Genomic DNA, 12,562 nt, shown 5'->3' on the forward strand with positions numbered 1-12,562 from the left:
GAGATAGTTGCAATGTAGATAGATAAAAAGGAATTCTTCAGGCCCTGTGTCCCTGGAAAGGGCTGATAAGGAGAAACTACACAAGAACCACCTGATTTTGGATATGCAAGGAAGGAATGAGTAAGACAAAGATGGACTGCGCATGCGTAAAGACAAAGTTCAGTCAGCGGTCAGAGTGATGAAGACTACTGACTTCCTCCAACGACCACCAGAGGATCCCTAACGACCACCTAAGGACTTAAGTACGCATGCGTCAGGGACATTTACATATATTAATGAGTTCCAAGAAATCTCATGTTTATATAAATTAATCTTATGAATATGTATATTTTGCAACATATAACCTCTGCGATCTTGCTTGTTTGTCGGAGCACTTATGGTGGAGCGATCCCCAGTGCTGCCCAGCGCTGTAATAAAGGATGCCTGCTTAATAGTAACTCCGTTGCTATTGAGTTTTATTTCGGGAACACTCTGAAACTCCAATTCACCTGTTGGGAGATTTGGATTTTAAAGGGTAGTCTCCACGAAATTTGTTTCACTCAAACCAGCCAGTTTGAAAGTCCTTCCCATTCCCCCACTCCACATCCCCAGCTATCTCTCTGTCTGAGATTTCCATGTCTGAAATATGTTAAAAGATGCCTTGCAAATGTGCACAAGGTTTGACACAGTAAGCATGTGTGGGATTTACTGCACATACCATATCAAGTTGACCTGCAGATGGGCCATGGCCATTTGCCAAGGACACAGTGGTGTCTGGCAGCCGGCTGAGACTTACTTTGGATATCCAGAGGTTCTGGGCAAATGCTCAAAGTCTTCCAATGCCATCCCAAGTTTCTAGGCAGAAAAAGAAACCACCGCATGTGGAAAAGACCCAGGTATATGTCAGCTCCAATTATATGTCTGGGGATAATATACCCGAGTCCAGCTCTTCTAAACAAGGTACACTAATGACAGTACTTCCTCTGAATGCTCTTCTTCTGCTTACTTCTTTATTAATTAAAATGCATGTTTAGGAATGGCAGTAGGTGTAATGAGAATGACTGCACCTGTAGCAGTGTTAACACTCTCTCCATTTAATTTACTATGCTGTACACACGCACATCTGGTGCTGTGAATAGCCACGGTGTTTTTGCAATGCACACCCTGGCTTCAGCAAAAAAGCACTTTTAAGACACAAGCACCAAAAAAACAGAGACAGAAATGGCAAACCACGGCAAATGATATTTTCCTGTAGGAGAGCCAAGGTTTTTCTTGTCTTTCACAGCAACCAAGTATTTTTGCAGCCCCTGCAGGCATCCAGGAAATAGTCCATGGGCTTTGCCCAGGCAGAGGCACCTCTGGAGGCACAGCAGGACACGCGTGGCAGTGCCGATGCTCTCTGTGCACGGAGCACGCAGCTGGCCCGGAGCATGCACGGAGCATGCAGGCTGCTCTGCACACCCCGTGCATCCCGGTCGATGGGGAGGTAACACGGGTCGCTCTGGGGATGTGCCGCATCTGAGCCATTTAAAATCCAGCACCCCTCTGCAGAGAAGCCTGTTACATTTCCACACCAGGGACAAAGACAAAGCTTATTATGTCTGTCACTAGGAGCACGTGATGAAGCAACCTCCCCGCCTGGCAGGAAAGCCAGCACCCACCCGCGCACTAAAGCACCTACACCCAACCTTCACTGCCAACTCAGAAGTCCTCTGCCCTCCCCGGCCGAGACCCTTATCTGTGTCCCCTGCTTCAGCCCCATAAACTGGCCCACTAACACGCAGGGAATGTAAGAGCCAGCTCTAAAAACTGAAAACGAGGGCACACAAGAGGTCCACGGCCAACTCTCTGGTGCCTGGTGCCCCCGGCGCAGCGGGGAGGCCCCCCAGCCTTTCCCGGCAGCGGGCTTGGCACCAGCTCCCGCTCACACCCCTGCAGCAGGGCTGCGCTGGGTCCCCCAAGGGGCCTGATTAAATCCATGTGTGTGTTGTGCATCTGGCCCGTGCCTCCGGCACAGTGTGCTGCCCGCCGGACAAGGATAAAGCTGTAGACCTGCAGGACCCACTGGGAAGTACCAGGTTTGCTGTGCAGCCCATCCATGCCTGGCCAGAGGGGACCGTGTCCTCCTCCTGCCGCCCATGGCTGGGGGACAAGATGCCACCTCCAGCCCTTGCCCTAACACATCACCCTTGTGCATGGGTAGGAGAAAGGTAGAGAGCTCAGGGGACACCGACACTCAGCCATGTGTTCCCGAACAACAGAAATGTCTAAAAAAACAATAGGAGTGGAGAGATAAATGCCACTTTTAAAGCAATTTCCTTTAACACAAACCATCCCCTAACAAAGCAGGGTGATCCCATTGAACTTGCGTATCCTCAACGGCATCTTTGACATTGCCATGCAACTGCTCCTCTTCCTCTTCAGCAGCCGGTGTCACCTGGGAGCTCCTCATGCTCCTGGGGCCTGAAGGCAAGCAGGGTTACAGAGGTTTAAATAATAATACAGAGCTACAGTGCTTCATGACAGCGGCATTGCTACAGTGCTTCATGACAGCAGTGACGTGCCATCTGCCAACCACACAGATGTGTCCTGCACCGTGTGGTGACAGAGGAAGAAAACCAGTTTGGTGAACTTCTTTCAAACCCAGTCTATTTATTTACTTTAAAGAAAGTCATTTGAATTTTGGGTAGTTTCCTAAGTGCGTGGAGGCCTCAAATATTCAGATTTAGGTCTAAATTTTTTTTTTATATCTATCATGAGACACACGCAGCTGTAGTTCAGAGGAACGTTGAGCACGTGCCTTATCTTCATTGACTTCAAAAGGATTTACACTTGTGCTTTGGTGCTCTCCTGAACAGAAACACATTCCTGGAGCCTTATGGTGGGGCTACACGGTGACTTCCCCCACAGTAAGAGTCTGCTTAAAACAAAAACCAACCAACCAGTCAGTCTTGCACCTTCAGCTGTCCGGGGAGTTTACACTCATGTCGCAAAGCGCAGGTTTGTTCTGAGGGCGCAGGCACCATGCTTTGCCTTCCTGAAGCACTGCTTTTCTTCTTGAATCTCAACTTGTCTAAGGAAAAAAAAAAGCTAAAAATAATTTCAGCAGACAGCATATGCGGAGCTTGGGAATTACTTAAGTGTCAAGTAATACAAACAAGACAGCAATTCAGAGCTCAATGCAGATAAACACTTGCCTGAAATCTGTCCCGGGCTATATAATGTCAAGTCAGCCCAAAATTTTAGGCACACTATATTATTTGACTTAAACTGCCCCCTTTGCATTTTCTTCCCTTGCTGCTAACCAGCACTGAATGTATTGGATTTTCAGATGCTTTAGAGATTAAGGGGATTCTCTGGCTTCGGCTGGACCTGCAGTGACATCTCGTGGTCCCCCATCCCGAATCTCACACCGGTGCCCCTGGACCACAGCACTGGCCAGCACTGACCAGCGCTGACCAGCACAAATCTCCAGGGGACTTACCTCCACCTGGGGCAGCTGAACGCCCAAGCGGGGAAACAAGCATACACCTCCTCCTGCGACATCCCTTCCCCTGCAGCACCAGGGGAAACTTCGGAAATCATCCTTTTATGCATGAAGATAAACAAATCGTGAAAATCAGATCATTGCACGGAGAGGCTGTGGGTGGGCCGTGCTTGCCTGCAAAGCCTGGGTGCTTTTAATTCGAGACAGGGAGAGGAATTAATCTGCCTCCTCCCGCGTTTGTGCCTTTCCGAGACTCACATGTGAGCAGGATGCTTTGCCCTTCACCACTTCTTTTGTTGTGACTCTCAAACGATTTCCCACTGAAAACCAACACGCTTGCTGTTGGCATCTTAGTAGAGGAAATTAAATACGACATTTCGGTGTTATCTGATTTCCTATCCCTGTACACCATTGTATAATTTCACCACCTACTCATTTGTTTTCTTCACATACAAGTGCATTTAAAGAAAATACAATCCTTGGAAAATATTTAGTCAGAGAAGGGTTGTAATCAGCTTGGATAGAAATCAGACAGTTAATTTGCTTGAAAAAGGGGGAAGGGAGGAGGAAATGAAATGGAATAATTTCTTTTCTGTGAACTTAGGGCACCAAAAAATTTTATGGCAAAACTATAGCATGAGAAGGAAAATAGTTGAAAAACTTCACGGGAAACACTGTTCCTGAGCTATTGCACTAAAAATAGTGCATGAAAGCCAAAGTAAAAGATCTGATTCATGAGACATCTTCTGTGTTCATAACAGGAAAAAAAAAAGTTACAGGAAAAGGCTCATGAACTTCTCCCAGGGCAAAATAACTAGACGTCCCATGTAAATCATCAGATATATCAACATTTAGGGTCAGATTGGCAGTAACCGACTCATGCCAGGAGAACGTGCAGAATGCAGACACCTAAGACTAAAACTGGGATCTGAAAAGCTCCTCCACACTGTGTAATCCATCAAAATACCCAGTCCTGGGAAAGAGGAGAAGTGTGGTGTACTGGCGAGCAGCCAGGGCACCGAGCTTAGGGATTACCCCAAGAGACCGTCCTCTCGGGCACCTTCCTCCAGCCCTTTTACTGGACCTGGCTCATAGCACAGAGGAGCACCAGTCACAGGCCAGCCCCTCGCTCTGCTGGGGGCTCTGCAGGCAGATGGTCCCGGTGAAGGCAAGGAAAGCTCGTAAGTATGTTATGCAGAAATGCAGGTGCTGTCCTCCATCATCTCGTACGCCCCTCCAGTGAGTCACCTCAGGTTTAACAAGAGCACATGATTACAAGTGTCAGGACTAGCACTTACATTCCTTTTTTTTGACTACGTGTATCTATTCTAACTTCTTTATAGGCATTTATGCAAGTTTCACAGCAGTTTACAGTCTAAGACATTATGCAAATATAGTTAGGAAGCCTTAACATATTTTCCAGTTCATTTCAAGTTATTAAATAAAGTCAAAGCCGATCTTTCTTCCAGTCCTTTGGCACCTCTTGAGAGCAGGATAGTGTGATTAGTCCTCTACTCCAATAATTTTCCAGTTCATATTACATTCACAGAAATAAGAGAAAGGCCAGCTGGAGAGAAGGTCAGGAGATTGTCCAGGGCAGTCGCCTGCCCCAAGGCAGGATTCACCTCTGGCTAACACATTTTCATCAGATATGTGCCTGATTGCCATGCACATCCAAAGAGTCCCCCTTGGCGATCTCTTCCAGTGCTCCATAATCTTTCCTGTTACACAGTTCCTCCCTAGTGACTAATCTAAATCTTCTTTGATTCAATAAGCCTATTATTTCTTGTTCTAGCCACCAGGAACATAAAAGACACTGAAAAGATGAAAAGAATAAATTGTTCTCTTTGTGTTTGGAGACTTGTATTTCCTTTGAGTATTCTGTAGGCAAACCTACTCAAACTCCTTCGATCTTCTTATATTTCTCATTCTTATGTACTTATGTTCTCATGTTTTCTAGATTTCTGTTAAATCTCATTGCTCTTCTCTGAACTGTCCCATTTTTTCCTTATGTGTTATAAGGATGACATATAAAACTAGACCTGGTATTTCAGCTGATGCCTCTCCAGAGCTGAACAGAAAGAGGTATTTTATGTCATACAGATGATACAGTCTTTATACATCTCAATGATTCTGTTCATTTTGCAGCATCACTATGTTGTTAGAATGGGTCACAAAATGAATGCCAGCCAAATACCTGACCTTTTTCTGCCAAGCTGACCTTTAATTCCTCTCTTTTCTGTTTGCAAAGTTTGTCAGTTCTGTCCAATTTCTCAAGATGATTTTGAATCCTAATTCCACCCTTCAACATGCTTGCAACCTCACCTGCCTCAACATACAATACAAAACTGTCTCTTTTTTCCCTGTTATATATCCTGCCTGAAATAGATCACAAAGCAGTCACAAAATCTCTCTTGTGCATACGTATCCTGCAATCTAACAATCACTGCTTATGCTCTTTATTTTTGCTGTACCCCTCCAAAAAAAGAAAAACAAAGACACAGTTATTTGTTTGTTTGTTTGTTTTAAAAAACCACAATATTTTTACTGTAAGCACTGGTAAGAAAACATAAAACAGTAGACCATCTTCCCCACAGGGACATGTATAGGAACCTACGGCATGTTTAAAAAGTGTGTGTGCTGTGAAAGTAATCTCTACACATGTAAAGAGATTTTTACAGTTTTAAAACTGAATATTTAAGACAGTGCTGTCGATGTTTGATAAGGAAAGCTGAAATATAATATTAAGAGGAAGAGAGAATAGGAAGACCTGCTCAATGCTTTAAGCACAGTTCTTTTCCTCTCTGACTTGTTTTTCGTTTTTACATTAGGAGGAGCAGGGTTTGAACCCGTATTGGAAACAATTCTGTATTTAAGTCAGTGAAGTCCAATGGTTATTTCACATTGCTTAGCACAGTAATTCCTGCTCTTTCACTTTTTAGATTAGACTTAAAACTCTGGTCTGCTTGCTTCAGAGTCCCACAGTTGAGCAACACAGCACCCCAGGACCGGATTCAGTGCACCAAAGCCATTGATTCCTACTGTCCTGACTGAAAAGTGTTAAGGGATGAATTTGACATTCACAGTGATAAAGTTACTGCAAGCTTTGGTAGAGACGTTAAAGTGAAAAAAAGGGTTGTTCAGCACCTTGATTTCTCATGAAACTAGAGCATAGAGGAAATTAAAACCTATTCAAAACATGAACACAAATTTACATTAAAATTCAAGCCATTACAAATCTTAGTTCAAGTCCTTCTGTCATCAGAAAAGGTTATTTATATGATAGCAAATAGAAGCCCCACATTTTAAGGCCATTTTTCCACCTTTACCATTTAAACTTTTGGCTCCATTTTAAGCAAGCTGGGGTTAACTCATGCAATAAACTCACTTCTTTCAGCCATGCTGGAGTCACACCAGTGCTAGTTCTGCTTTCAGTCACACCATGTAAATACCACCTTCACTCACACTGGCATAAATTCTTCACTCTGTCAGAGGGACGAGACAGACAACTACCCAGTTGTCAGGAGCTTCACGGGGTCCTGCAAGGTATCTACAGGAAAATGATATGCTAACTTGGACCAGGAATTGCTCTGCCTTTGAGGTCTTCAATAGGAATGGAAAAGTTCCTGGTGACTTAAAGGAGTTTGTCCCAAACAGGAATATCTGTAAACATAACCATAACTCATCGAAGATATCTTGTGCAAAGAAAAGGGAAAAAAGAGCTCATACGGAGCAAAAGAGAAAATCTAGGAGAGCAGTGGGAATGACAGAACAAGTTTAGCAATGGAAATGTGCATCAAAAGGATGCAATACCTGAAAGCAAGTGAAAATCTTTGAAAGAGACCTTTCAGAGAGTTCTAGTCAGTGAAACACCAAAGCATTTTTGGTCCAAGGAGACGCATATGAATCCTAAATACAAAGTGCTCTCACAGTGACATGACTAGTTAGGATTCTGTGTAAAACTACAACTTCCAACCACAGAGCTCCTTATGCCATGGCTATTTTCACTTGGACACAGAAATTAATATTTGGCAGCTCTGAAAATATTTTTGCTTCATGTGCTCTTGAAAGAATAAAGTTAGAAAGAGCTAAAAGTATGAAATTTGGTGCCCAGCAAACAGTCTAGAAGAGAGAAGCTCTTTTAGACTCTGAAAATTAAAATTTTACATTATTTCACTAATTGCTGTGTGCAAAGGAGCCAGTTCATTAGAGAGCCACAGATTCTTTCCATGACTAGAAGTAACTGGTGACCTGAAAAAAATCCACCATCCATACAGCCCAACATTGAGCTGAGTTGCAATCATTTTGTGAGCTGAAGCAATGACTTCACTACAACCCTGAAGCTCTTGATGACATAAGTTGGTCGCTCCCGTCACTGATGAGGGGGAACGTTTCCTCCTGTACTAAGAATACAGTGCTTCAGATGTACTGTTCTTCATCTCCTCCATTCATAAGCAATGACCACTTGTCCCCTTCCTCCTCAACAAAAGCATTACGTCTTGGCAGCTTGTCTGAAGTCAAGGAAGAGAGAGAAACTTGGCTAATCTGATCCCAAGGAGCCGGCCTGGATGAATCCCTCCTCCTATCATCCATTCCAATATGAACACTGATTTGGGAAGGAGTAAGTGGCTTCATGCGGCCTTGAGCTTGTGCTTCATAACTTTCAGTGTCTGGCTTCTTATAACTGAGAAGAGAAAGAGAAAAGATGTTTAGTACCAAGAGGTCAATGTGTAGAAGAGTCTTCGTCATTAGAACAAATCAGAAACTTCTGACAACCTAAATGCTACCTACACTTCAGACAGAATGTTAACAGCTAAGAGTACTGGTCACACAGCATTAAGACATTTCAATAGTAAAAGAGAAGGACTCTCAAAGTGAGGTTCTTTAAGAAAAATTAGGAGTTTTCTGGATTATGAAAGGGTTCGTAGTAGACAATTGCAGGGGAATGGATTTGATAACCCAAAAATCACTTTCTGATTCAATGTATTCTAGGTCAAAAAAAGCCCAGCAATGGCAAGTATGCATGGTCTTCTTCACATATATGTATTGTGACGTTCTTTGGAATCTGAAGTTCTGTTCAGCTGATGTGAAGCTTCAAGAAATATTATTGTCCTACAGTGTATACTGTAATACAGCTTTTATAAGTCTGAAGCCAAATATGTTTTGGGGGGGTTGTCAATATCTAACCACAACGGTGTCTGATACTTAATGTAATCAGCACAAGATCAAAAAAATTGGAGAATAAAGGAATCCCTTTATAGAAATTTTTCATCCTGTAGTGGTAGGGCTGATTCTGCAAACAGGCATGAGCACATATGTAGTTTTTATTCTAGACTGTGGTCTCATTGAGCATTTGCAGCATCAGAATCATGATGCAGCAACAGATTCCCTATATTAGTTTATACTATACTGTACTATACTATACTATACACTACAGAAGACTCCAGCTACAGTAGAAATATTTGAAGGTTTGGACTAATTTCAGACACTGTAAAAAGTCTTATTTTTGAAAGATGTTTGCTCACAATGATGTTAAAAGCAGGTGCACTGTAACTGCACCCAAAAAGGGCACCCAAAAAATGTAGCATAAAAAAATAAATAAAATTTGAAAAATCTTGTTATAGTTCAGAAATTGGTTCACTTCCAAAAAAATAGAGCAAGATACTTTATCTGTAGCAAGGTGCAAAAGAATAAATACCCTGCTTCTCTGTTTCTCTCTGGCTAAATTAAATAGACAAAAAAATAAAAACAAGTACAAATATTTTTAAAAACATCTACTGCTACATTATGGAGAACTGTCTTTTGAATGATTTGTTCACTTGATATTCACAGCAAAACCAGTGCTGATCATTACCTCACTTGGTATTGAACTAGATCTCCAACACAGGTGCCTAGGTGGCATCCAGTCACACTTTTAGCTGCTAGGTAAAGAATGCTCAATACAGTCTTAGTCCAGGTGTGTTCATAATAGTGATATCTGTCTCTTTTGGAGCCAACAATTAGACAGAACAACCCCAAGCTAAAGGACTGTCAGGTACTTTTAGGTATACAAAGCCCAAAGTAACGTCTCACTTAAGTCCCAGGAGCAGCGCTGCCTACGGTTCCCCAACTGATTAGTGTAAGACAACTTACCATTTCAGCTGCAGGGAAGACAGCACAACAGACACAGAAGAAGCTGCCATTGCAGCTGATCCCATCCAAGGCTGAAGCACGAGGCCAACAGGCATGAACACACCTAGCAAAACCACATATGGACATCAGCCAGAGCCGCCTGTCAGAATACAGACATTTCTGTCCCTGCATATCATAGAACAGATCCGCAGTTCTAGAACATGACTTGCTGAGACCTCCATAAACACAACTAGATTGATATATATTTACTCACTTATTTTTAAATATGTCCCTTCCATTGCAAGGGATGACCTTTGCACCTATTCAGCTACAAGACTGCGGCCGCAAGGTAAGACTATTTGTCCCTTCCAGCTATTCTGCACATATGAAACAAAGCAAAAGCAACAGAAAGACAAGGCAATAGTCCAGGCAAAGGAGGGAGAAGTTACTCATAAAGAAAAAGAGGAATGCTTGAAGCAAGTTTTAAGGAGGAATTTGGAGCATGAGAAGATATCTGACAGAAGCAGAGAGAATGCAAGTAGTAGGAGAGAAAATGCGTGATTCAGGGTGAATAAAAGAAGGAACACCCAGAAGTAAGATGGTATCTCTGATTAGAGCTGGGTTTCAATACACAGAAACTAATCTCAAAGTACTGCTATGTGAAATAAGAGCATGGTTTTAATTTCATCATATAAGACTTTATTCCTAAGAGTTTAAAATTTGGGGAACAAAGATTTTTTTTCTACAACATGAAAAAAAAAAGAACATATTTATTTTGTCCTCCTTCTGCCAAGTTTTAAATACTCTAGGAACCTCTCTGGTTCCTTGAGCAGGAAATCCTGAGAAAGGCACCACAGAGCTCAATTGTGCTGCTCTCTTCAACAAGCTGAGCTCTGGCAGTCACATACCTGCTGCTATGGGTATTCCAAGCAGATTATAAATTAAGGCAAGAATCAGATTTATTCGTATTCTTCGAACTGTTCTCTTTGATAAGTGAATACTGGCAACTACATCCAGCAAGTCGTTCTGCAAGACAGAAAAGCACTGAAAGTTTTCCACATGCAGTCTTCAGAATACCAAACCAAAAAGAGGAACGTCAGTGATAAAAGAAGACAGGTCAAAACTGTAGTGCTCACTCGGATGAGAACAACATCTGCTGCTTCAATGGCAACATCGGTGCCCGTTCCAATTGCAATTCCGATGTCAGCCCTGGCTAGCGCAGGGGAATCATTGACTCCATCACCAACCATCGCAACCTTCCTCCTCCCATTTTGGAGCTCCTGGACCTTTGCAACCTTGTGAGAAGGAAGAACCTCAGCAAAGACTTTTTTGATCCCAACCTGCATAGAAAGAAAGAAACATTCCCAGTTGGTGATATGCTTCATGCTAAAAGCCAGAGCCATTTGCTGTTCTGGGTGAAGGGGAAACAAAGGAAGATCAACCAAACTGATTCTGGTGGAGGCAGCACTTGCAAGCTACACAGAAAGCTGAAGAGCAACATGCCTTTGGCATAAGAAAGGGACTGATTACAGCCCCCTCCATCTTTACTGCAGAGATGCTGGCAAACCATGCTCTGCCCTTAGTGTCATGCCCTGCAGGGCTTCTGAAGTTCTACTGCCCTGGCAATAAAGGTTTTATGGTTAAAAGAGCCAGTTTTCAGCTAATCACACTGCTTGATGTACCAATAAAGGTTTCAGTGAAATGCAACACAGGAACCATGTATGATCAGGCAGTTACACTAGGGGAAACACAGAAACGCCAAGTATGTGCAAGTCTCAGGGAAACTATGAAAATAAAGCAGATGGCTGGCTAAACGCTTGTACCCATCCACATCTCAACTAATATGGAGTTGCTACCAATGGCATTAGTGCTGTAGTTGAAAAACAGGTGGGTGTACTAAAGAGGGCTGGGATAATGTCCATGGTTTGGCTGCCTCACCAGGCAGAGATCAGCTTTTCACTACACAAGGTAGAAGCTCTCTTTTAACCTTTCAAAAAGTAACGTTTTAAAAAGTTTTTAGGACTAGCTTACCATTTTCCCATTGGAAAGGAAGTAAGTGCCAAAAATTCAATGAAAATGTAGGTTGGCACAGACTAGGCTCGTTTGAAAACTTCACTTGAGTGCCTGGAACCATAAATCAAAGCTTGTTTCTGAAAGACTTCTCTTAACAAACAAAGGTGGTGTGGGTGTCCTGGTTTCAGCTGGGATAGAATTAATTTTCTTCCTAGTAGCTGGTATAGCGCTGTGTTTTGGATTTTAGTATGAGAATAATATTGATAACACGCTGGTGTTTTGGTTGTTGCTAAGTGGTGTTTACACTGGTCGAGGACTTTTCAGCTCTGCCCATGCTCTGCCAGGTGCACAAGAAACTGGGAGGGGGCACAGCCAGGATAGATGATCCAAACTGGCTAAAGGGCTGTTCCATACCATATGATGTCATGCTCAGTATATAAACTGGGGGAGTTGGCCAGGGGGTAGCCATCGTTGCTCGGGGACTGGCTGGGCGTCAGTCAGCGGGTGGTCAGCGGTGGTATCACAGGTTTTTTTTCCCCTGGGTTTTGTTTCTCTCTCACTCTCTTGTTGTTTTCCTTCTCATTACAACATGTTATTATTATTATTATTTTGTTCCCATTATTAAACTGTTCTTATCTCAACCCACAAGTTTTCTCACTTTTGCTGTTCTGATTCTCTCCCCCATCCCACCGGGAGGGGAGGGTGAGTGAGTGGCTGTGTGGTACTTAATTGCTGACTGGGGTTAAACCACAACAGTGGGAAAGTACTTTACCACAATTGAACACAAAAGCGAAAGCGTGAATCAAAATAGGAGAAAGGATAAAGCATCACAGTGAGAAACAAAACAGACCTCACAACACATGAGAACGTGCACACCACAGTGCTGGCTGAGTTAGCTGTGTGGTGGGATACCTTAGGAAAGCAAGGTGGCAAACGGTAGATTAGAAGTAGACCGATGCAAAGGGAAAGAGG

General features: G+C 43.1%; 1 protein-coding gene across 4 annotated transcripts in view; it reads right to left on the reverse strand.

Moving 5' to 3' along the window:
- Positions 1 to 5,996: 5,996 nt before the first annotated feature.
- The window catches only part of ATP7B (ATPase copper transporting beta), a 48,916-nt gene continuing 42,350 nt past the window's right edge, over positions 5,997 to 12,562 (reverse strand). For all 4 annotated transcript variants that reach the window (XM_075490038.1, XM_075490047.1, XM_075490029.1 and 1 more), the window contains 4 exons: positions 10,714 to 10,917; positions 10,486 to 10,603; positions 9,599 to 9,701; positions 5,997 to 8,150 (listed from right to left, as the gene is read on the reverse strand). In XM_075490038.1, coding sequence (XP_075346153.1) covers positions 7,886 to 8,150; positions 9,599 to 9,701; positions 10,486 to 10,603; positions 10,714 to 10,917 — 690 coding nt within the window. In that variant the 3' untranslated portion in view covers positions 5,997 to 7,885. The remainder of the gene's footprint in view (positions 8,151 to 9,598; positions 9,702 to 10,485; positions 10,604 to 10,713; positions 10,918 to 12,562) is intronic.

Source organism: Mycteria americana, chromosome 1 (assembly GCF_035582795.1).
Source record: "Mycteria americana isolate JAX WOST 10 ecotype Jacksonville Zoo and Gardens chromosome 1, USCA_MyAme_1.0, whole genome shotgun sequence".
NCBI classification, from domain to species: Eukaryota; Metazoa; Chordata; class Aves; order Ciconiiformes; family Ciconiidae; genus Mycteria; species Mycteria americana.